Source organism: Ahaetulla prasina, chromosome 2, assembly GCF_028640845.1.
Source record: "Ahaetulla prasina isolate Xishuangbanna chromosome 2, ASM2864084v1, whole genome shotgun sequence".
In the NCBI taxonomy this organism is placed as follows: Eukaryota; Metazoa; Chordata; class Lepidosauria; order Squamata; family Colubridae; genus Ahaetulla; species Ahaetulla prasina.
The window spans coordinates 181,763,172-181,788,493 of NC_080540.1; the positions used below are offsets into that span (position 1 = coordinate 181,763,172).

Sequence of the window (25,322 nt, forward strand, 5' to 3'; positions counted from 1 at the left end):
AAGACTAGGCACGATCAGACTCACCCTTTTCTGTCACCACTGAAAGTAGCTTTTGAAAAATGTCCTTCTGAAAATATTTTAAAATAACTGCACTGCAAAATTTCAGTACTATATTCTTTTCAGATTCTCTTTTTTTTTCAGGTATTTCAGTATCAGCTACAATATGTAGTTTCCTACAGAATGTATTTTGCAAGAACACCTGCTATGTAGGCCTCGTCTATAAAACCAACTCTTGCTATTAGATGCCACAGTGCCTGAAATTGCAACAAATTATTACAGATGTCTTTATAATTCCAATGCAAAGCACAGAAGGGTTTCTATTTCAGGGACTAAAATAACACTGACACCCTTAGATGACTTGAGATACTATTTATTACTCTGTCCAAAGCAGCAAAATCCCGAGGACAACATCTGCACCCATTAAAGACAGCTAACAGAATCAATTTGACCTGAGGTTGTTGTTTTTTTGAGCCACTAACAATTGCTTTTGAATATGCTGGGTTAAATCAAATGGACATGACCAAATGGAAAGCAAGCTTTAGCTCGTGTAATTTTTTTCAAACCTGGAACTGACTTTGTTCGATTGCTGATTTTCTTGCTACTTGACCAGGCTGGAATAAGATTGCTTATGCGATCTTATTCCAGATAAGGGCCAGGTGCGAAGAAAGATTTCTTCAACTGGCCCTTTAAAAGTGGTTAGCCACACTTGGGGTTGTGCAAAAGAAACGGTGACGCACACACGGCGGAGGGGGGGGAGATCGCTCCCCGAACGCGTGGTCGTGCCTCATTGGCCAGGTCCAGTATCCAATAGGAAGCAGACATCTGGGACGCCAACGTTCGGAGGAGCAGTCCAACCCGCCGTAGAGTCGGCAGGCCAATAGTAATGCCCGTCCGGATCAGCACGCGCAATCAGAACACGGCGAAGGCAGGCGTTCCACTAAGTGCGGTATAAAAGCGTGGCGAAAGCACCTAGCCGGCTGCAGTTGTTCGGTCATCGCTGTCAGGTAGCTTGGTGAAGGTCGGGCTTCTTAAAGGGCCAGGCGCCTCTCCCCCAGCGGAGACAAAATGAGTCCCATTCTAGCCTTCTGTTCTCTGCTGGCTCTGGTGTCGGCCGGACCTACCCAGTACTTCAGGGAGGAATTCGGGGATGGAGGTGAGATGCCGTCCAGCGTTGACAGGGGCGGAGGCGGCGGTGCGGTGGTTCTAGGATGGGGAGAGGAATTTAACGACATGCAAATTAAGAGTATCTGGTCGAGGATTGGTTGGACGGCTTATTTTTTTAGAGCACCGATTTTAAGGGAGAATAATCCCGGGTCCGTTTGGGTTTCTAATCCGAGCAAGTCACTACGGGCCCGGAGGGGGAGTGGAGGCATATGGGCAGAGATTGGGTGGCTTTGGGAGTGCCGCCAGATTGAAGGCTACGTGCTGCAAGGACTGTCGGTTTCTGTTTCTCGCCTTTGCGTGCACGCACCCACCCCCCACCCATTCCCGGCCATCTTAGATAGTCCGTTTTTGTTTTGTTTTTGGCTCAGGAAGTTGTCCTATTCCTGCAGGTTCTCGAGGATGATGTATTAATTAGAACAGCATAATTTTTATCAGGTCTAAAAGGCCGATCCTTAGATTAATATCTCCGTGATCTAACTCGATGGGTTTTGCCATATGCTGTTAGTCAGGTGCACGCGGGAGCAGGCTGGGTGGTGGGATTTTGTGAAGGAGGCGAGCTTCAAAACACTCCTCGTTGGATTGACAGGAGGAAGAGGAATGTCGGGTGAAATGACCTTAAAAGAGGAAAAGTATTCATAGGTGGCTAGGGGTTGTAATGAGGTATGATCGGATTTTTTTTTAAAAAAATCTGAATATAGAACCAAGAGTTTGTATACAGTGGCTTAAATTTTTACTCAACTCTATTTCCCAGGTTTCCTTTGGAAGCTCAAGACAGTATAGGTGCTTTATCCTCTTATCAACTCTTTGTGAAGTAAAATTGGACACACGGATTACAATATTTAAATTTCCATATTTTCTGTTTCAGCTCAGTATCTTAATTGATAAATTGGAATAGAGAAAAGATCTAAGTATCTACCCTGAGTTTATGCCAAGGATTTTATATTAACGTAGCAATTCTGGTGAACGGTGAAGTGATCATGTCGCAGCCATTTGAGACAAATATGTTAAGAGGGAATGAATTTGATTGTAATTCTTAAAAATACTTTGGGGAAGTGCTATGTGATGTCAAAATTTGTCAAGGAGGGAAATTTAGCGATAACTTGTGTGTAGTCTAGATCAGGGATCCATTGGGGACTTGATAATTAAACCATAATCAGAAGGGGCCATGGGGACATAGAACATGGACTAAATAGATCACCATGGGATATCTCTAGAACACACAAACCGCCCATTGTTGAATACTGAAAATGGCAAGTGTAAACTTCTATTAAATAACTTAATACATTGAGTAGTCCTGCATTGTCATTCTATTGCATTGTAGCCTAAAGTATGTAACACCGAGAATCATAATATAGGCTGTCCTAAGTTACTACAGCACCGAAAAAAGTGACTTTGCAGCATCTCCATTGTCATGTGATCAAAAGTTGGACCCTTGGCACAACTGGCATGTATTTTTGATGATAGCAGTGTCCTGGGGTCATGTGATTGCCTTTTCTGACCTGACAAACAAATGGAGAAGCTAAATACATTTAACAACTACGTTACTAACTTAACTGCAGTGATTCACATAACCACTATGACAAGAAAGTCATAAAATGGAGCAAAACTCGCTTAATAACTGTCTGGCTTAGCAACAGAAATTTTGGGCTCAATTGTGGTTGTAAGTCAAGGATGACCCATAGTTTATATGGCAGTTAGTAGCATTGTTTTTTGATTATGTATCTCTGATGCAGAACCAAATATGCTGCACTGGAACAAACCTGAATTGGAGATGTTTGAGATAAAGCTTTTGTAAGAATTGGGTGCCTCTTGTGTCATATTGTTTTACTTTAAAATATTTGAATAAACTATCTTTCAAAACAAGACCCAATAATGCCATTTGATGACCATCTTCCCAAGATAAACCCCATAGTACTCGCTGGGACTGATGAATAAACCTATCCATAGAATGATATTAAAATTCTTCCAATGAATAGTTGAAAACTAGCCAGAAATGTGAGCCTTTTTTCTCCATTAGTAATACCGTACAGATACAAAGTATTCCTGTAGTTTGGCATTTCCAAAACAACATAGAAACTAACTGAGGAAAAAGGTAAATTTGTTGCAAAAATTATGCTCTTTGAAACTGCAGAAATGGCAAAGGTCATTGTTTAGGAAAAAATGTTTGCCTTGCCTTTTAAACTTTGGGAGAATGTTAGTATTTCAGCATTACACAAATAATGTACCATATTTTTGGAATATAAGACACACCTTTTTCCCCCCACTAAAAGGTGAAAATTTAGGTGCATCTTATAGACTGAATATGGGCGTTTTTGGCCTTCCGAACCCTCTGTACATCACGTTTTCGCCCTCACTGGCCCCCAGAAGCACTCTGCAGTGCTGTGAATGGCTCATTTTCATCAAAAACAGGCCCATTTTTGGGCTCCGAAGCCCTCCTTGCACCATGTTTTTGCCCTCCCTGGCCCCCAGAAGCACTCTGCAGGCCAAAAATGGGCTTATTTTTGGCAAAAGTGAGCCTTGCAGAGCACTGCACAGTGCCTCTGGGGGCTTAGGAGAGCAAAAGCGTGACCAAAATGGCTTGGGAACCCAAAAACAGGCCTGTGGTGAAAACAGGCCGTGTGGAGCCCTGCAGAGTGCTTCTGGGGGCCAGGCAGCGTGAAAATCAAATGTGCAGAGGCCAAAAACTATTCTTTCCCCTTGTCTTCCTCCTGTAAATTTAGGTGCCTCTTATAGTCCAAAAAATACGGTACTTTGAATCTTTATAACTCTTCAGTTTTAAATTGTGTTGCCTTATTCTCCTTTTAGATGCTTGGGCAAGCCGTTGGGTAGAATCAAAGCATAAATCAGACTATGGAAAATTCATACTTTCTTCTGGCAAATTCTATGGAGATGCAGAGAAGGACAAAGGTAAGGAGATGATGTAATTGTGTGATCATGAATAAGTCACAGTTGGTCCTAAGGCCTTGATTATAGTTCTATGCATCATTAAACTGGTCATTGATTTCATTTACTTAAGTAGCTTAACTGTCCCATCTTGCCTCTGCTGCTTCATAGCAGAATAATATTTGATAGCAAATATGTTGACGCCTACTTGGTTAATCTTTGATGTGCTACTTTGTACCTGAGATTGCGTTTTCGTTGCATCTTGAGTTTTAATATAGAGGACTGATTGTAGCTTTGAAATCAAATTGCAATTTTTTGTCTTAAGGGCTGTCTGTAATCAATATAATATCCCTATTCCAGGCAAAGGATTTAACTGTGTTTTTAATCTTACCAGGACTTCAAACAAGCCAAGATGCTCGTTTCTATGCCATTTCTGCTAGCTTTGATTCCTTTAGCAACAAGGACAAGACTCTGGTGGTGCAGTTCACAGTAAAACATGAGCAAAATATTGATTGTGGAGGTGGATATGTAAAACTGTTCCCTTCAACCCTGAAGCAAGAAGACATGCATGGAGATTCTGAATACAACATCATGTTTGGTGCGTGCCTCCTTGGGAACTGAGGGAAGATAGTTGCTTGGTCATTTAATCTTTAATTTTATGCAGTCATTAACTAACACAAGAGAATAGTTGCTTTTTATTTAATGATAATCAGTAAGACAGGCAACCACTGAGCTCATGGAGCATATTGAAGATTACTAAATGTCCTTGTAAGAATCTATAGGTAATCATGGGAATGTCTATTAAACAGGGTGGGTAATAATTGCCAATCTTGCATGATGTGGTGTTGTCTTGGGGAATAATTTAGTCTGGTTAATGGAATATATTTCTAGAATAGCACATCTTAGGGAATGACATCTTCTTTCCTTGATAATAAATTAGGTTGTAGAGTAGTGAATTTCCTCCCATCCAAATTTTCCTTTCAGATAAGTAGTCCAAATCAATAGTACTTATGAGGGGAATCAGAGCTACTCTACAACCTTTACACAAATAGAAACACCTGTTCATCCAGTTTTAGTCCTTATCCCTTTCACAAGCATATATTCATAGTATGCAGTGCATCTTCACACTGTTGCATGGTAAGTAGAGACTAGACTATATCCAACATTAGAAACAGCTTAATGTTAGTTAAAGCTGGTCTTTGTTCCTGTGGGGTTATATCTCTCAGCACTTAGTAGTTTCCAATATACAAGGAAGAACCCACTCATGCTGTAAATAACACCAATGGTCTTTCTGATTAGCTGATACTTTTTGGGATATTGCAAGCTTCACTTTGGCAGTGAATGAACAATAAGTCAGGTTGAAAGCATGTGTATTCTATTGCTAAATCTGAGAATAGAAGATACAGTATACGGTAATAATGCTGGTGGTGTATTTCAAGTAATTAAAGTCCTAAAGCATAAAAGACTTTTAAATAAAAGCATTTCAGTGCTTTCTCCACTGTTGCATAGAAGGTGCAAGAATATATGTAAGGAATGTCTTGTAGGGCTTGTCAAGTTGAGATGGCTGGACTTATTTTTAATTCCCCCTGCATAACACATGCATAATAGAATAATTTTCTTAATACTGTCAAGAAAGCCAGTTGGTATAGTGGTTTAAGGTACTAGAAAACTAAGTTCCAGCCCTGATTTAGGCATGAAATAACTGGGCAAATTTGGGCTAATCGTTCTTGGAACCCTAGGAAGAAGGCGGGGCAAGCCAGTTCTAAAATCTTGCCAGGAAAATTTAAGAGATTTGTCTGGATAGTCACCAGGAGTCAAGACTGATAAATATTGTCATCTGTTAGAATATTGTCATCTGTTAGAATAGAATAGAATATGTTAGAATATAAGCAAGTATATTTACAAATGCTATTTATGGATTATAGTTCCTCAGTAACATTGCTTCCTTTTCTATTGGCAGTTCATAAAATTTGCAGGAAATACTACTTTTCATAAGCTACAGATAAATTGGTTTGAATTTATGATTAGGTGTTCAGTTTTAATATATTTGACTCATTTTTATTGATCATTAGAGTTATTTGTATATTCATAGATCCTAGAATTCTAATGTGGAAGTAATACAAATTTTCATTTACTGCTAAAATGGCTATGATCCATGTATTTTATGCCATCTTCACATTGGTCTGTTGTATCCCTTTTGCCTCACCACCCCCACCCCCAATGTCCCCAGAAAGAGAGAATCTAATTGTTCTGTTTTCTTTCTTTCTCATAGCAATTAGGCATTATAAAAAAAGCACGTTCAATGTTTACAGCATTTTAATTTTAGGCCATACCCCAAATTTTAAATGCATGAATATTGATAGTGGGAAAGGCTGATGGAATGCATTGCATTTCTGAGAGATGATACACGATTCTCTCAATACAGACTCAGCTGGATGTTTCTGTTTCCATTTAGGTCCTGATATCTGTGGTCCAGGTACTAAGAAAGTACATGTGATTTTCAACTACAAAGGCAAAAATGTTCTGATCAATAAAGATATTCGCTGTAAAGTGAGTATTGGTATTGGGAGGTAGGGGTGAGAGTAGAAATTCTTTTCCATGATGGCACATTAATGTTTAGGAAAGTTAGCCATATAATTGTTTTTCTAATTTTTTATCTAATTCTTGTTCATTTTAATGTTTATGATTTTATTGTGCACCAATGAATTGCTTTGAATAGTGAGATGAGTGACGTATTAATTTGATAAAGAAAACATAAAATGATAAATGGTCAAGAGAAGAGTGACAAAGATGATAAATTCTATGAAGAAGAGCCAAAGAGAAGTATTGCAGTGTAGTATAGTAGCTCTGATGAAACTAACTTTGAGCATGGAGGAAAACAAATAACTACTAAAACTGGCTAGAGAGGAGAATTTGCTAACAGTATAATTCCCTTGATAGGATGATGAGTTCAGCCATCTGTATACCCTTATTGTTCGACCTGATAATACATACGAGGTTAAGATTGACAACAATAAAGTAGAGTCTGGCACCTTGGAGGATGACTGGGATTTTTTGCCACCAAAGAAAATTAAGGATCCAGATGCAAAGAAACCAGATGACTGGGATGAAAGAGCAAAGATAGATGATCCTGAAGATACAAAACCAGAGGTGAGTAGGTGCTAATGGCTTATAACCATATGTTTCTTACTCAAGAATAATCTAAACAAAAAAAAAACTGTTTTACTACAAGAAGAGTCAAGAAACGGATTGTGGTGTTTTACTGAAGGCCAATGGAAAGGGTAGAGTTAAAAAATTACATAAAATTTGTACAGGGATTATTTTCCATCTATATTACAGGACTGGGATAAAGCAGAACATATTCCTGATCCTGATGCCAAGAAACCCGAGGACTGGGATGAAGAGATGGATGGGGAGTGGGAACCACCAGTAATCCAGAATCCAGAATACAAGGTAATAATAGCTTAAAATGTATAGGAGACTAGGAAGTGGGTTTTTAAAAGAGATATTTATAAAAGATTTCTCCTTTTTGTCAGAAAGGAATGCATCCACCAATTGTTTATTTTAAAAGAAAGCATTTTATTTTTTAAATATGGATTATACAAAAATTTAGTCGCTTGTATGCTATCTGACTTGTAAACAGCTTGCAGCAATACTGTTTGAAACCATAAATATTAAAATCATTAAAATATGCTGTCTTCTGTAAAGGTCACTTCCCAAAGCCCTGTGGCAGAGGAATATTTCCATCTGTTTTCATAAAGGATAATAAAGGGCTGTCCTGGCCTCAGGAATCTATTGCTGAGAATACTATGTATTGTTCAATCTATTCCTTTATAACCTTGCTTCTTTAGGCAGTTGGCATTAAGCCTTTACCTATTGATACATTTATCACTTGCTGGGTTCCTGGTGGTGTGATCTTTCTGGCTCCTTGTATTATCCAGAGGCAGGGATGTAAATATAAGATACTGAGCTCATTTTCAGAAGATTCCCTCATTTTCTTAGATGTTGCAGGATTGAAAGAATCTTGCATTACCTCATGGTACATTACTTCTGTCTTTTCATGAGACCTTTTGTGTCTGGTATCTAGCTTGGTATAAATATGAACAATTTTTTTTCTCAGGATTTTTGGAAAGTTGCTTACAAGTCAAAGAGACTCCTTGATGTCTCATAACCCAGAATGGCCCAACTTAATGTTTCATAGTTAGGGTCCCAGTTGAGTAGCCCTGTGATCTCTGGAAATTTTTGAAGCACTTACTGGAAGCCAATTGGATGTGTAAGACATTTGGGGCAGATCACAGAAGGGGAATGGCTGTTTAATCTTATACATACATGCGCTTAAATAGCAAATGCTGGATATTGCTATCCCTATATGCTATAGAATTTGATGTACTCTGAATTTTCCATTTCAAAACATTTAATGTTTCACAGGGAGAATGGAAACCTCGTCAAATAGATAACCCCAACTACAAAGGGAAATGGATTCATCCCGAGATAGATAATCCTGAATATACCCCTGATCCAAATCTGTACTTTTATGAGAACTTTGGTATTTTGGGTTTGGATTTGTGGCAGGTAAGTTCTTGCTTGTTTTCCAACAAACCTTTTAAAAAGGGGGAAGCCAAATGACTCAAGTAGCTGTTCTGATGATGATTGTATCTTATAAAAACTACGAATTATATTTCTATCATTATTATTAGCAGTTAGATGAGATCAAAATTAATTGAGAGCCTTACATTGCAATGAAAAAAGACATACATTCAATTCACAGTTACTGAGAATGATGGCTGAGCAGGGACAAAAATAGCCAGAGAAATGATTGAAGCCTGGGACTAGGGCTCCTTATCAGTCAGTAGGAGTGCTGGTTTACCATTAGTTTACCAGATACTTAAAAGAGCCCAACTAGTTGTCAACACCCTAATTAACAACTAAAAGCCACACACACTCAGGCACTATCTAAATATAGCCAGCAGAACAGCCCAGAGCACACATTCTGGAAAGAGAAGTTTCCTGAGCATGGGATCCAGCACAATCCTGAAAGCTTGAAAGAATAAACCTTTGGTCCTGGTAACTTAACTACTACAAATTATTCTGAATTTTTTTTAGTTCCTGTATTATTCTGGGAGACTTAGATATTCTAAGATGTTATTCTAAAGGGGAAGAAAATTAATGTAAAATACAACAAAAGTAGATGTTTGAAACTTCAGTACATTAAACAGCAAACCATATATTTCTAAATCTGCAATTTACTATACAGGTAATCCTCATTTAGTGACTGGCAACCCTTATAACTGAAAAATCACTAAATTAAGACTTATTGTAGTTGTACTTGGTGAAATAAATATTCCCCTTTAGTCTATACAGGTAGTCTTCAATTTACAACAGTTCAGTTCATAACCAGAGTTATGTCACTGAAAAAAGTGACATGATTGTTTTCACATGGCCATTGCAGTATACTGATGGTCACATGATCAAAATTCAGATGTTTGGCAATTGCCATCAGAAGCACTTTGAATTGTGGTAGAAACCAATAGGAGTGAATGTTATGCTGAGTAATGTTTTGACAAATTGTCAAAATGTTGGCAAGCTTTAGCTATAACACTTAACAGTTCTTCCTTGTGTTCTAGGTGAAATCTGGCACAATTTTTGACAACTTCCTGATCACTGATGATGAGAAGTTTGCTGAAGAATTTGGCAATGAAACATGGGGTGCTACTAAGGTGGGAAATGTTTCTTCATAGAGAAGAAATAATATTTGGCTTTTATAAAGCTTGGGAATTAGAAATTTGTACCTTGTTCTCAAATGTTTTGAAGTTTGGAAATGGATGTGAATCTGTTATCTAGTGCCTTGTATTAAAGTGCACATGAATGTGGGAGAGACTTGATTAAAGGCTGAGATTAAAGTTCTCATTATGTTTCTCCAGAAAGTATTTTGCTTTTTGATTACTAGCAAATTACATTTACAAACAAACTTTTAAAAGCTTTTTTTCTATTTGTGAATTGTCCTTGAAATATGTTAGGCAAAGCATGGGATATAAGTCTGTAAAAAATGCCATTGTGGACCAGTTTGTGACCTGTTCGTTCCCACAGCAGCCAGTTAGATTGTTCTCCAAATTCTGTCAGATGTCAATCTGTTTGTCTAAACATTATTTCCTAGCCTTTGCAATTTTGAGATCGTTCTCTTAGGATTTTTTTGCAATGGCCCAGCCAGTTTGAGAATTGAAGTCCACACATTCAAGATTGCAGAAGCTAGAAAGTACTGGTTTAAAATCTCTTTGTGTATTGTCAGGATACTTTTAGCTAAGGAAATACAATTTTAAGCCTCACCCAAGCAAGGTCACTGGGTAACTTGGAGCCAGTTTTTCCTCTCTTGTCCAATCTGTCTCACTAAATCTTTATAAAATAAAAAATCTTGCCTGGCCAGGTTTGCTGTGATGCTTTTTTCAGCAAGTCCTGATTCAATAATGTATTTTCTTTTAAATTCTCATTAGGATGCTGAAAAGAAAATGAAAGAGCAGCAGGATGAAGACCAGCGAAAGAAGCAGGAAGAAGAAGATAAGAAGAAGAAAGAAGAGGAAGGAGAAGAGGAACCCGAGGGTGAAGATAATGAAGAGGAGGAGGAGGAAGAGGAGGAGGAAGAAGAAAAGGAAGAGGATGAAGAGGAAACAGAGGGCCCATTGAAGGACGAGCTGTGATTGGGGGTTGTTGGGTATACTTGTTGGTTGAGCCTTGCCCTGGACTTGTACCATGCAGTTGAACCCAACTAAGGAGAGGGGATAACAGTAATGTCTCTATGAGACACAAGAACTTTCTTTTTTATTGGTGTGTTTGTCTTAACTCCTTCCCAAATATCATCAATTACTCATTCATGTGTGTAGGGGGGGAAACTAGAACCTGCATCAGAAGAAGGCTAATTGTAGGAATACAGCCCTTGGAAAGGGGATTATACCATTGACCCTTCCCCCTCTTTGTGGCCACTTTTTCAGTAAAAATTTGCCTCTACTAGCCCTTCACAATGGATATAAAAAGCAAAACTCTTGTGTCCATCTAAAGTTTGCCTTTATCCTTTGAAGGTACAGGGGAGTGTCCAGTGGGGCGATAGGAGGGCTTGGTAGGATAGGTAGCTCCAGATTTCAAAGACATTGAGACAACCAGTATTATACCATGAGTAAGGCCAGTGGTATTGATATTGAGAGATCCTGACTCCCGTCAGGGAATAGGCACTGTCCTTCGGTGCCTACTATACACATTAGGTGCTTCAAAAGCACAGTGTTCTGAGCAAATTTAATTTTTAATTCTGAATTCTAGCTTTTAGCCTATTTCCTTGGGTGTTGGGTTGTTCAGGGAGCTGTTTGTAGAGCCCCAGCAGGAAGGTAAGAGTAGGAATTGGGGTGGGTGTTCACATGGTCTCTCTTCAGGCAGAGAGGAAGGGTGGGAGGGGTTTCTGCCAATGGAAAGAACAGTATCAGATGGGTCATCCCACTTGTTCACACTTGAATGTATGGAAGATTGAAGAAAATTTCTATTAAATTAAACTTCACGTCTGGCCCATATGCTGATCTTTAGTTGTCTTTTTTGCTTGGGGCTAGATGGGAATTGCAGTTTAACAAACGTTTTTGGTATTATAATGCATGGTGATACTAGACCCTTGGAGACCCAGTTTGGTATGGTGGTTAAGGTATCTGGCTAGAAACTGGGAGATTGTCAGTTCTAATCCTGCTTTAGGCATAAAGCCAGCTTTGTAACCTTGAGCCACTCACTTTCAGCCCTAGGAAGGAAATAACAAACCACTTGAAAAACCTTGCCAAGAAAACTGCAGTCTGAGAAATGGATACAGTGGAATGGAAAAACGACCCTTATAGTAGTACATATTCTTGAGAACAACTAGATCCTTGTGGAATTTTGAGAATATAAATTGTTGAGTGACCCATTCAGACTTATGAGATGTTAAAGCATGACAAGATGGAGGACAAGCTGTCAAAGGAATATTTAATGAGTGCATTCATTTTCTGTAATTGAACGCAGTCCTCTTGACTTGGTCAGGTCAGTAAACAAAACTATACCACCTCCAGCACTTTTTCCCCAGGAAATTGGAATGGGATATTGGCAAGCTAGCTGCAAGATTTCATTGCAAATTTGCGGAGAAGTTGACCACAATAGTTCGATAATGTAGTACAGGCAGTGGTGGGATTCAAATAATTTAACTACCGGTTCTCTGCCCTAATGATTTTTTCCAACAACCAGTTCACCAAACTGCTCAGAAAGTTAACAACCGGTTCTCCCGAAGTGGTGCGAACTGGCTGAATCCCACCACTGAGTACAGGTAATCTGCATACAAGTAAAAGCTCCGCTTTGAGCAAGAGTCGTAAAGTTTTGTTTACGCAGCTAATCTTAATTCATGTGGTATTTAGGGTCGTCGAGTTTGTTAATGTTTGGAAATAAACCCTGGATCGGCTGATTTCTAGCAAAACAAGCGTTTACGGCGAAACCTGAGTCTGCTCTCCCTCCTAACTAAAGCGTCAGTCGAACGTCGCCGATCCTCGCACCGATCCCTCCGGGAGCCGTGCGCCGCGGAACACTAAAAATCCCAAGACAAACCGGAAGCCAAACAATGTGGCGAAGCGGCCCATAGCTCCTCTCCGTCTCTATGGTGAAGGCTTCTTTCCTGTCTCTCATCACGTGGGAAGTCAGCCTGGGAGCGGAAGCGGCGCGAAGTGCGCGTAAAATGGCGGCGTCGTGAAGTTGCATGTTGTGGGGGGGCCTCCGCTGAGTCCGTTGGGAGGAACCGCCAGTTTTCGCCGCAGCCTCCCTCCGTCACCTCTCGCCATGGCGGTGACCGTCACACTGAAGACTCTGCAGCAGCAGACGTTCAAGATCCGAATGGAGCCTGACGAGACGGTGAGGGGCGGCGGGTCTTTGGTCCTCTCCCCTTCCGGCCCTCCTCCCGTGTGTAGTCTGTGCGTGGCTTCGCCCCGTTAGGCGTCCTCTCGAAATCATCTCTGAACAAGCGCCTCTTGCTTCCCAGTGAATTTCGCTCCCGGTGTTTCATTTGGGAGGGGATTTATATCGCCCTGCTCTACTTTCCCCGATCTCTAATCTGCCTCTCCTGATGTCACTCTTTTAACAAGAGAACATCGTAGCCAGCCAGGCATATAAGGAAAGTCGCGGTTCCTTTTCTCCCTTTTAATAACTCTTGGCACCTCCTTCTCTGTTGTGGTCCTGCAGTTCGAGCCTGCTGAGCTCGTATTTAACTGTCCTGCTTTTTTCTTCGTTTCCTCTTCAAATCCCACATGGTAACAGCGTGCCGTTGTTCTGCTTTCCATGCGGCTTCTTTCCGCGAAGGAGCCGGATAACTACACACTGTTCCATTATTTTCTGATGTAGTATGATATTTAGCCTTCATTTCCATTCCTGAAATGAAACGATAGTTGTCCGCGATTTATATATACTCATTATGCTATTCCTTTTTCGGTTTGCGCTGTATTATGCAAAGTGCCAGGAAACGGTAACCAAAAGAAATTAGATACAAGAAAAAAGTCTAACCGAGATAATTATACTTCTTATTATTCTTATCACCATGCCCATATATTTTCTGTTTTTTCACATTCTCTTTTTTCACCTCTGGAGAATCTAATTTCCATCCAATCACACCTTTCTTGATATTCCTTTTTCCTAAACCATTTGTGTTTCCATTCTACTTAGTATGGTCTTGGCTGATGGCATTCCTATTTATCAACTTCTATTCAATTGGGAAAACATTATTTCAATGAATCCCATGGCTTTCTTTTTTGACTTTTTTGTTGCAGCATTGTAGTGATTTGTCAGAGTTAAATCTATTTTAATGAAATAATGTTGAAATGACTCCAGATATTAAAACAATATATATCAGAAAATAATTGGGTCAAGAGTCATTATGATTTTTTTCTAGTAAACACAATGCGTTGAGTTACAAAACAATGGTTGAACTGGGCAAGAGTTTGGACTAGATCAACCTGGTAGTCAACCTGGTCCCTACCACCCACTAGTGGGCGTTCCAGCTTTCATGGTGGGCGGTAGGGGTTTTGTCCGATACTGAAGCACTTTCCTTTTTTTTAATTTGACTTTTTTAAAAAAAATTCATAGCATTATTTAAAAACATTTTCATTAAGTTTTCATAAAATTCCCCGTGACAATTTAAATTTCTGAAAATATACTGTTTGTATTGCCCGCGCATAAGTTTTGTTCACGTTACGTTACGTAAGTGAAACTAAATAGCGCTATAGTGCGATCTCAAACAAAAGAGCCTGGTCCCAGAATAGCTCGCGCATCTCCCCCCACACCACCCAGCTGTAACAAACAAGCAGAACTGGTAGCCGGCGCCCCCCCAAACTCAATCCACGATGTGCGAGAGGACGATACATGGTGCATTACTGTGGAACCAGTGGGCGGTTAGAAAATTTTACTACTAACAGAGATACAAAAGTGGGCGGTAGATATGAAACGGTTGACTACCCCTGGACTAGATGATCTCTTAAGTCCCTTCTAAGTCCTTAAACTCAGTGATTATGTAAAACATCTGTTGCTGCAAATGAGACTTAATTTATCCAATTTCTAGTTTGGTCTTAATTGTGTCTCTATATTCAAATTATAAAGTTGTTGTAAAACTTGAATATTCATATTCATACACACACAAAATCCTTTTCATTTTGATGCTTTTGCTGTAAGAGCCTTTAATATTAAGAAAGTGCCTTTAATATTAAGCAAAGTTCTCCCTCACAATTGGAACATAGATAGCAATTGCTGTTGTTGTCTATTCCAGGAAGAGTAAGAATTGAATGTTTGGTCACTGCTCACAAGAGTCCTGCAGCGTAAGGAATTTTAAAAGTTAGAATACATGAGAGAGAACAGAGCTTCCATATTGTCATCTTCACAGTTTGCTAGGTTTTTAACAACACCAAGAATGTCCACACAGTAACTGTTTTCATTTTAAATTTTGGAAAAGAGAAGCCCTCTTTAGAACTTTACATTAGACTTATGTCTGTGTATGTATATAAGGATTTCTGCACCTCAGTGAACTGATCAGTAAAATTGGAATATGTCCCAAACATTCTACACTACTGTTTAGCCATAGTTGCTAATCCCCATCAATATTGGCCTGAAAGATTTAAAACTGGGAGTTCCACTTTGAGTATATAAGTAGACAGACTGTTATTTTCAGAATACTACTACTTTAGAAACCTTATTTTAAAGAGTTTTTAAATTCAAGATTGTAATGCTTGGATTATCTATCATTGCCCATAGTCTTTCAGTTTTGCAGCAGAGTGTGTATTCATGATGAATACTATTGTATTACATTTGATGAACAACCCTCCATATCCTTTAGTATCACAGCAATGAAATTTGTACTCAGTTTAATTGCGAGATAGAATTGTAGTATGCAACATTTCTCAATATGCTGTTAAGCAATTAAATAACTGGAGGGTTCTTCTTTGTGTCAGTGGGAGGTGTTTCTATGTAATGACCTGATTAATCTGAAGTAACAGAAATAACTGTACACTTTGAATCTATATTTTTCAGCATGTCTCAGAATAATGATGTAATAAAATTTAGTCTTTGTACCATTTCACAGTACTTATGTTGTGCGAAACAAATTACCGATCATAATCTGGAGTTTTCTAGATATTTTGGAAATTTATCATGCTTGTTGGAGGTTCCAAGAGTTGAGTCAACACATTTGGAAAAAAAAACCAAAAACATTAGGTTAGATTAAAACTGCTTTGGCCTCATCTTTCATATCTTTGGGATGAATTGGAACAGTGAAGGAAACAATGATTAATATTCTATATAACCTGGAAGGATAATGCAACATAACTATTATACTATATTTGTCAGTAGCATTTTCCTGTTTGGAACAAAACTATTTATTTCTGATATATATTATTAAATTTATATGCTGCCCATCTCATCAATAAGGCGAGTCTTCACCTTTTCACCTTTTATTGGTTTTCGTGGACAAAATAGTTTGCAGGATCCAATTTAGGTTGATCACCGGGACAAGAGGTTTTGTCTTCCAAGCTTTCAGACTCATGCTGGAGCCCATCTTCAAGGAACTTGTCTCTAGCTGTTACCTGAATATGGGTTCTAGCGTGAGTTTGAAAGCTTGGAAGACAAAATCTCTCGTCCCGGTGATCAACCCAGATTGGATCCTGCAACATTACCCTGGGACATGTATATAGTATTTGCCTTCATTTGTGACAAAATAGTTTCTTTGCCCAGATTAGAGTGTACAATATTTCAACAAATGGAAATGGAAACACTGGTTGTTAGAAGACAGTTCTCAGGTAGATGTGTTGCATAGGAATGAATGAACATCATTTTAAGAGAACAGTGCCTAGCCAATGTAACTAGGGCTTTTGGAAGCAAAATAAAAACATTAATTCCAGATACCATTGTCTTTGGTTTGGAGATTGGGAGTGATAGGATTCAAGACAATAGGATTATCTTTCCTAACAATTTATAGGAACCATTGCCATTCCTAATGAATAGGAATGGATTCTCAAAGAGCATTAGTTATAGTGATGTATCATTGAAAGTTCTTGCACTCAGGCCATTTCTCAGTTTCTACCCCCCCGAATGCATCACCCACTCTTTGCATTCAGCAGCTTCTCCATGCCACATTTCTCCATCTGGCACTTGCATCTATAGTTCAACACTGTTGGGATAGAAAGAATTGGCCTTTAAGCATTCAGTACAAGGTGGATGGTGGAGCCAGCTTGGTCTTGACCCACAGGTCCGAGTACTTAAGGAGAAGATTGAGGCTGAAAAGGGCAAGGAAGCTTTCCCCGTGTCAGGCCAGAAGCTTATATATGCTGGCAAGATCCTGAGTGATGATGTCCCCATCAAGGAGTACAAGATTGATGAGAAGAACTTCGTAGTGGTGATGGTCACCAAGGTATGGTTGAGCATCTCCTTTGCTTCGTGATAACAATTTTCTTGTTTCAAAGGGCTACTGTGTTTCAGCAGTTCTCCTTTGTATGAATAGTGCTAAAAATCATTTTTATTAGGAAATGGGGTACTGGTACTAGTCTGTTAGGTACTTCAGGATTGGGGGTGGGTAGTCAAAAGATATTATAGACATTGCTTTCAATGCTAATCAGTACATGAAGAGCAGTTTTTTAGGCTCATCCTTCTTGATGATAAAGCAATTTAGAGTGGAAGAGCTTCGCCTCTTTACCTGAGACACTCCTTTTGGTTTTCTGTTAAGAACAAAACAGGCTCAGGAGCTCCTGTTTCTTCACCTACTGATGCAGCAGCCACCTCAGAACCCACACCCTCCTCTGGGCCTACGGCAGCTACGGTTTCACCCCTTCAAGCATCCCCATCAAGTGAGGAAAAGCCTCCTGAAGAGTCAGTGACTGTTTCTCCCCTGGAATCTACAGTTAGGTAAGTTTGGCTTATCATCCTATAACTCTTACTAGATTAGAATGATTTTAGAATGATTTTTCAGAATAAAAGAATAGCTCTGAAAATTCAGTATTATTTGTACTTTGTATGTTTTGGAAAGCCTCAGTGCTAATTGTTGACTCCTAACCTAATCACTAGGATTTGCTAGTTTCATCCTATCCCTTTTAAAGAAATGATTAATCATTGATGACCCCAGTTGTCAAAGGTGGATGTGATCAAAATCTTTACACATAGCAGTTGTTGGATGATTGTTGGTCATAGCTAGGCATATAAGAGAGATTTTATTCAGCCATTCTTTTGCTTAGAACTATTTTTGGACTTTCAACTTTCTTGTCCAGTTATCTGGAAGGACGCAGCTACTATTTCTCTCTCTTAAATTTGCAGCTCTGTTCCCTCTTCAGGTAGCATGGGACGTGAAGATGACGCAGCTTCCACTTTAGGTAGGTGAATACTTTTATTTACCAAGAAAGAAATCAGTTTTTAACAGCTTCACTGCAATTAGCTGTTTTGTGATTAGAGCTATGGCAGGGTCCCCAACCCCCAGTCCGTGGAACGGGACTGGGCTGCGGCATGCCAGAAACTGGCTGTGCAAACAAGTGAAGCTCCGTTCATGGATGCAGGCAGCATGCGAAACCACGGCCCTTCAGTCCACGAAAAACCCTATCTCCATTGAATCGGTCCTTGATGGCTAAAAGGTTAGGGGCAGCTGGGCTATGGCATCTTCTTTCTCAACTACATTATTACATCTGAGAATCATAGCCAGCTTCTTGAAAAATAGAATTCAGTTTAAAGATACTGCCCTCTGATGGCCATTGCTGGTTAACATCTTTTCCCTTTAGCTCTAAAATGGGGTGTCTTGAGCAACTGTTAACTTTCACATAGGTACTCCACAGAATCTCTGCCCCATTAGATTCATTTTTTAAAAAACTGACATGTTGCAACAGCCTAATTGCCTTAATTGAACAATGCCTGTGGTTCTTAAATAGATCCCATTTTTTTAAAAAAATAAAAATTAATTAGATTAGCCTAATACTTTATTATGACATCTGCCTACCTTTCCAGAAAATGAACCCTGACAGGTAGAGGTGGCAAGAAGTATCTTGCAGGAAGAAAGAACTGAGACAGCAGTTGCTGATACTTTGATAAACTGATCCTTCTAACTGGTTGGGTCCATTGTGAAATCATTTTATGAGAATACATATTTTCAAAATATCAGATGTGCTCATCAGCCTCAATGTAATGAATGTTTCCATCTTACTGCTATATCTAGATCTAGCACATAATAAATTAGTAGAATTTAGTTCTTTTTTTAATAAAACGTTAATTACTTAAGCCCAGATTATCTCCAGTCTGGAAATGTTAAGAACTATTAGTGTAGATGAAGATTGATGAGGATGAAATTTGTTTCACTGTTGAAGTAGCTTTCATTCCACACTCCCAAGAATCAGCAAATGATGCTTTGGAAGTTTAATTCTCTTCATCCAGATTCAAATGTCTTGAGTGATTCATCTGTAATTCAGCCTACTTACCTCTTGCTGGCTGTTATAACCAGAGCAAACCAGAGCATGGAGCATTGGCTTTGGAAACTAAGAATTCTGAACTCCAGTTCTCATTTCTGGAAGAAAGCTAACTGGTGATTAAAAGCCAGGAATCCTGAATATTGAACCTCTATCTCTGTGAAAGAAATAGCATTGCAGCTGAAATCCAAGCACAATGATTTACTAAGGATTTTTGTGGGTGGGGAAAGACTGGAAACCTCCATTCTGCTTCTAGCTTTCAAAAATATTCGAGGCCCCGATAATAGAGAGTTGGTGCTTGTATTATTGTTCAGTAATGCAATAATGCAAGCTTGCCTACTTTTGCTCTTTGGAGAGGAGGGGAAGGCTTGGATTTCTTTTAGAAAGTAACAGCAGGCTTTCCCATTAATACAATGCTATCTTTTGTTTGTGCTTTCAGTTACTGGTTCAGAATATGAGACAATGCTGACTGAAATCATGTCAATGGGCTATGAGCGAGAGCGGGTAGTAGCAGCGCTACGGGCGAGCTACAACAACCCACACCGAGCTGTGGAATACCTGCTGACGGTGAGGAGAACTACTGAATTTAGTCTACTCAAGAATTTATTCTGCTGAAATGCCTGGGAGGTTTCTCCATTTCTTCAAAGGAATCATATTTTTTTGTATGCCAAACTCTTTGTTGGTTTCCCTTTCCCTAATTCCATTAGTCTACTATTTTGAGAAGATATAGCAACACTAGTTTTTAACCGAACAGGTCCTCTTAAAGTGTGATCAAATAAGAGGCTTCTGCTCTGTACATGATGCTTGCTAGTGTATAATGCAGGGGACAATCAAAATGTGCTGTCTGCAAAGGACTTGATTATCTAAACAGATATATGGCTTAGTTGGCCACTGGCTGAACAACAGGCTTGCATGAGTGATAGGTGTGTCTCAGAATAAATTGCTTTCAAGTAGGTAATCTTGGATTCTCTGGATATTTTGAAGTATGCCTCTCACAAGCTTTAACAAGCATGGCTAGGGGTCAGATGTACCTCAAAACAACTGGAACAGCACTGCATATCTCAGTTGTTATATCTGCATTTGGGGGATGACATTTGCACATACAATACAGTGAATCTCTCTTTTTGTAAATAAATCTTCTGCCACATCTAACTGAAGCTGAAGAAAGTTCTTCTCTCCCTTCAACTAATTTCTTGTGATCTCAGTGATAGCCACATATCACCAATACTGACTCTCTACTTGCTGCTAAGAAAACAAAATTGAAAATGAGCCTTGGAGACCTTTTGTCATACAGTATACAATATTGTGAGACATTGAAGTGGTTGACTTCCATGATAGCTAATGTCTCTCTGTGGATGTCTCCTTGCATATTTTACCAGAAGTCATTGTTTTACATATCTAACTGAACATACTCAGGATGGAAAGACAAAGCAAATCTTTTTTATGCAGCTGAATTCTAAAACCACATGAACCTAACTGATCCTGTGCTTTTACATTCATTGTTCAACACTCATACAGAAAAAAATTAAGTCATCTAAGTCCTGAAAATGGAAATAGTGAAGAGTAAATGGAATTAACTGAATGCCGCACAAGAAGATAGTAGCTGTTAATGGGCTATAATTTTAGGACAGAGAGATTTGAAAAATGAAAATGTTTTCTCTCTTCTCTGAAAGTTTTCCTGATTTTCAAGCCAATAATAGAAACATTATTACAGTGTTAGTGAATTTTCTACACCGTTTCCACCCAAGGCTGATTCTGCAATCTCTGCTCTTGTAATTGTGTGCTCATGGCCAGTTTCCCAGCCACTCTAGACAACTTATCAATCAAATCAGTCTGGGAATAGTTTTGTAATTCTACTTTTTTCTTAACTTTGTAGGGCATACCAGGTAGTCCAGAACCTGAGAGAGCTCCCATCCAGGAGAGCCAGCCCCAAGATCAGCCTGCATCAGAAGGTGAGCTATCTTTTTCTCATGCCCACATAGAACATTTTCTGAGTAGAAATTCTAATTAGTACATATCAGGAAACTCCAGCAGTTGGTGTGGTGGGAATAGCTGTTCACTCTAGAAGGCACAGTGGCTCATTCCTTTCTGCACATTCCTCAGACATTCTAATACCCTCTCCCTGTTTGCTGTCATTATGGTTGGATGCATGGCATTAATACTCCTTGGACCTACAGGAGAGAACCCTCTGGAATTTCTGCGAGATCAGCCCCAGTTTCAGAATATGAGGCAGGTGATACAGCAGAATCCAGCTTTGCTCCCAGCTTTACTGCAGCAGTTAGGCCAAGAGAACCCTCAGCTGCTCCAGGTAACTTTCTTTAGACTTTCTTTGTTTCTCTCTTCCGGGCAACCTTGCAGCAAATGTAAGCTATTGTGGAAGGAAATTCTAGCTTTTGGAGATTCTACATAAGTCTTTTTGATTTTCAGTGGGGAGGAGAGGGTTATTGTAATAATCTAAGAGATAAAGCAAATAATGTTTCCCTGCTTCATCTGCTAAACAGTGCCACATGTTCAGTTGTGTTCTCAATTCTTCTTGTGGCTTTAATTATGAAAATTATACCCTATGTTGAGATGGATGTTTGTTTTTTTGGGATCATTTTATTATGTTTTGTCCAATCTTGCCTCAGTTTCTTCTGAAGATTTAGCTATAGTTAGTCCTTGCTTAGTGACAATTGGGACCAGCAACTCTGTTGCTAAGTGAAATGGTTGTTAAGGGAGACTTCATATGACTATCACAAATTTTTTATCTTACTTCCACTATGGTTATTAAGCTAATCACCTCAGTCATTATGTGAGACATCACATGACTGACTTGCTAGCTTCTCCATTGGCTCTGCTTGTTGAAGCTGGCTTGAAGTGTGCAAATGGCAATCACAAGTTTATGCTACAGCCATAAGTATGAGCACCGGTCATAAACTTACTTTTCCAGTGTCATTGTAAATTTGAACAATCGCAGCAAGGGCTGCCTTGCTTGTCACTGATGAATCAGCAGTTTAATATGGCTTTTAATTATATATGAGTAGCTGGAAAAGCAGATGCAAGTTCATGATACTTGAGAAAAAAGAAGGCTAAGAATGGGATCAGCAGGGCATGTATTCCTTTGTGGTCCCTTCAGCTGTTCTATCAAAGTCCCAGCATTGGAGACAATTATGTGGGTGTGTTACATCAACATGTACTATACGTTGTGCCAGTTGCACAGATGTACATACAGAGAGTGTTTGGTAACAGTGAACATTCTTCCTTCGCAGCAGATTAGTCAGCATCAGGAGCAGTTCATTCAGATGCTCAACGAACCTCTGGGTGAAATGGCTGACATCGCAGACATTGAGGGAGAGATGGGTGCTATTGGGGAAGAAGCTCCCCAGATGAACTACATCCAAGTTACGCCTCAGGAAAAAGAAGCCATAGAAAGGGTAAATGTGTTGAACGAGGGAAGAAGGAGCAGGGGCAAGGAAAGAAGGACCTCAGGGTATTCTTGGTCTTTCTTGGCAGTAGAGGGTTTGCTTCTAAGAATTTCCTTCTTGACATAAAGAACAGTTAAGTGAAGGCATGCATAGCTAATTTGGGGTTGAAGGTATACTTGGACCTTTCAGTGGCATGCTAGGATTGCACTCAAAAAATAGTGAGTTAAACAAAAACTAAAAACACAATTTAAATCAAATGTAGCAGATACAGCTTGGTTGCAATTTTTAGGGACCTTTATGAATCATTCCTAGTCTCAAGGCATGCACTTCTGACATAACAGCTAAAATAGGGATAATTCTTTTTGTTCTTTAGAGAAACATTAGTCCAACCAGTACAGAAGGGATTGAGCTTGCAATATTACTTATGGATTTTGCTCAGCATTAAAGTCTAATCACCTTCTGTCATTCTGGAGTATGGACTAGATTCTGATGATAATGACTGTGAGAATCAACTGTGTAGAATATGCTGATTGGAATGTGAGCTCTGAAATTGCAATGCTGTTGTTTTTTATTCTTATATTTCTCTAAGAAAAAAATTGAAAAATGGATTTTGACCCTGCTTTTTTTCCTGTAGTAGAGATTCTTTCTGATCTATTTCTGATCTGAATAGAGAAGGCTACATGTCAGAATATTACATAATAATTTGCAACATCAAGAAAAAACATGTTTATACTTAAAGTGCATAATTAAAATCAACATTCTGTTTTACAAAAATATGATTAATTGCATGTATTTATGTTTTGTTCTAATACCACTATTAGATTCTTCTTGGATTTGGAGGGATTTTTTGGAAAGAAGCTGTATCTACTGGCATGAGGAGAATTGGAGAAATGGGGCTAAGCTAGCATGGCAAGAGATGAAAAATCAGTTCAGTTAAACCTTCCACATTTTCAAGAGAACTCTTAATTTAAAACAAAAGAAAAATGTGTGATGTGTGCAAAAAGCATGAGATCCTGAGATTTATGTTAAGCCTATAAATGAAGCCTATACATTCTTCCATTATGTTTTTTTTAAGAGAAATATTATGGAATGCTCTTTGCCCCTTCCTAGGGCAGAGTTACAAAAAAAGCAGGCAGTCACAAATTTACTGTATCTATGTAGAATTTCAAAAGGCAATTATGTCAATTTTTAAAATTTCAATATGCTATAGCAAAATTACTGAAAATTGGTTCCTTGCTGAAAAAGTAGATTGTTGCCATAAGTAACATTTAACATTCTCTTTCCTTTTTTTTGTACCTCCCCTTTCCCCCTCTCCCTTCTTCTCCCCCCTCTCAGTTAAAGGCCCTGGGCTTTCCTGAGAGTCTGGTGATCCAGGCATATTTTGCTTGTGAGAAGAATGAAAATCTGGCAGCCAACTTCCTGCTGAGTCAGAACTTTGATGACGAGTGATAAAGCAAAAGAGTTTTATATAAAATTCTCTATATAAATATTCGTTTATTTAAAGGGGCACTACTGGGGTTGGGTGGTGATGGTATGATTTGAGAATGTCCCTGATGATTTGCTGGCTAAAAGAAAATACTCTACCTTGGAAATGGGGCAGTTGGGGGAAAAGCAGAACATATGGACCTTTTGTTCTCTTCTCAAAAACTAGGGTGGCATTTGAGCCCAGCTTACATCTTACAACAATCCTTAGACTGACAGGCAAGGTGTTTAGGGAAAGGTTGACACAACAGATGGGTGCTGTTGGACCTTCTCCCATCTCACATGATTGCATGTGTACAAACAAATTGCTCTTTTGTTTGAAAAACTCTCCCCTTCATGCCAGTGCACATTGCTACAATGCTGAACTTTGTGCCCATCAATTAATTCTGTTGCTGGACTTTCCCCTTTGCTTTCCTTCAATGTCATTTTGAAATCAGTTTAGTTGTCCACTCCTATTCAAAAGGGTGGCTTGTGTTAGGTAAGTGATATGCCTTCTGATGATCAGTTTGATATTTGTTCCTGTGCTGGAGAGGCTGTGCCAGAATTATGGAATATCTTGTAATTCTGTGCACAAAGATCACATGATTTTTTTTCTATCCTGTATTTTTTTGCCATCGTCCAATAAGGCAACTACCCACCTTTATCGTTTTCTGACACTGCTCTTAAAATCATTCCCAAAGAATATCAAGGGAACAGTTTCCCTATACTCACCCATCTTCAAACACTATGGGTTTTTTTAAACTTTTTGTTTGTTCTTTCTCTTTTTAATGGCATCTCATGGTTTTAGTCTGTTCTGCAGACACCTAGCTTTGAAGTCTAGCTCCTGGGGATTGCCTGTATAACATTCATGTGTACTTTTATTATCCACCATTTTAACATTAGGAATTTGGAGCCACAAATGTTAATATAGTAGCAAAAAAAAAAAAGGATTTTACAAGCCCCTATAATAACTGAGTATCTTGAGATAGCTTGAAACACATGTTTGTTTTTTTTATTTTCTGTGTTGTGGGAATTTTAAAGAAGTTTTTCCCCCTAGTATTCTGATTTTACTTGTTCAAAATATTTTTAATCTAAAGATTCCCCAAAAGAAAATCCATTAATAGTTGGGGATACAAAACTAATACAAAATAGTTGTGTATTAGATATTTGATATGCTTTCCTTTTTTAGTTTTGAAAAATGATCAAATTGACATTTTTCTGAATATTTTAATAGAAAAATATGTAAAGAAAGAGCCTGTTTTATTTACACCTTTGAAACTGGAACTGAACTGACTCCTGATAAAATAAAATCTTGGTAGCTAGGGAAATTGGCTTTAATACATAATTGTAGATACAAAACTATAGAAACTTTAGATCATATTTCACTTTTCTGTAGGAATGTTGGTCAAAGCTGTTTCTGGTTTGAATATCAATAAACCTGTCAGTTATCACA

At 38.8% G+C, this 25,322-nt stretch overlaps 2 protein-coding genes across 5 annotated transcripts; both read left to right on the forward strand.

Annotated features, from left to right (window-relative positions):
• The first annotated feature begins 967 nt into the window (after positions 1-967).
• On the forward strand, positions 968-12,942 carry CALR (calreticulin). Its single transcript, XM_058173895.1, has 9 exons — positions 968-1,153; positions 3,970-4,071; positions 4,442-4,645; positions 6,503-6,597; positions 6,988-7,197; positions 7,387-7,500; positions 8,476-8,619; positions 9,672-9,764; positions 10,536-12,942. Exons 1-9 carry the CDS (start codon positions 1,066-1,068, stop codon positions 10,737-10,739), a joined length of 1,254 nt encoding a protein of 417 aa, XP_058029878.1. The 5' UTR covers positions 968-1,065; the 3' UTR covers positions 10,740-12,942.
• On the forward strand, positions 12,807-25,322 carry RAD23A (RAD23 homolog A, nucleotide excision repair protein). 4 transcript variants are annotated; one of them, XM_058173896.1, is made up of 9 exons: positions 12,807-12,942; positions 16,814-16,975; positions 17,288-17,466; positions 17,872-17,927; positions 19,444-19,571; positions 20,881-20,956; positions 21,182-21,312; positions 22,253-22,417; positions 23,744-25,322. In XM_058173896.1, exons 1-9 carry the CDS (start codon positions 12,871-12,873, stop codon positions 23,855-23,857), a joined length of 1,083 nt encoding a protein of 360 aa, XP_058029879.1. In that variant the 5' UTR covers positions 12,807-12,870; the 3' UTR covers positions 23,858-25,322. The 4 variants fall into 4 exon arrangements, with proteins under 4 accessions (XP_058029879.1, XP_058029881.1, XP_058029883.1 ...); XM_058173898.1 differs by having other exon boundaries at positions 22,256-22,417; XM_058173900.1 differs by lacking the exon at positions 22,253-22,417.

Excerpts from the sequence above, each read along its gene's own strand:
- CALR (XM_058173895.1), top strand. The coding sequence starts at position 1,066 with ATGAGTCCCATTCTAGCCTTCTGTTCTCTGCTGGCTCTGGTGTCGGCC. Across the intron at positions 4,072-4,441 it reads AGATGCAGAGAAGGACAAAG|GACTTCAAACAAGCCAAGAT; the intron begins GTAAGGAGATGA and ends TAATCTTACCAG. Across the intron at positions 7,198-7,386 it reads CTGAAGATACAAAACCAGAG|GACTGGGATAAAGCAGAACA; the intron begins GTGAGTAGGTGC and ends TCTATATTACAG.
- RAD23A (XM_058173896.1), top strand. The coding sequence starts at position 12,871 with ATGGCGGTGACCGTCACACTGAAGACTCTGCAGCAGCAGACGTTCAAG. Across the intron at positions 17,928-19,443 it reads TGACGCAGCTTCCACTTTAG|TTACTGGTTCAGAATATGAG; the intron begins GTAGGTGAATAC and ends TTGTGCTTTCAG. Across the intron at positions 21,313-22,252 it reads AGAACCCTCAGCTGCTCCAG|CAGATTAGTCAGCATCAGGA; the intron begins GTAACTTTCTTT and ends CTTCCTTCGCAG.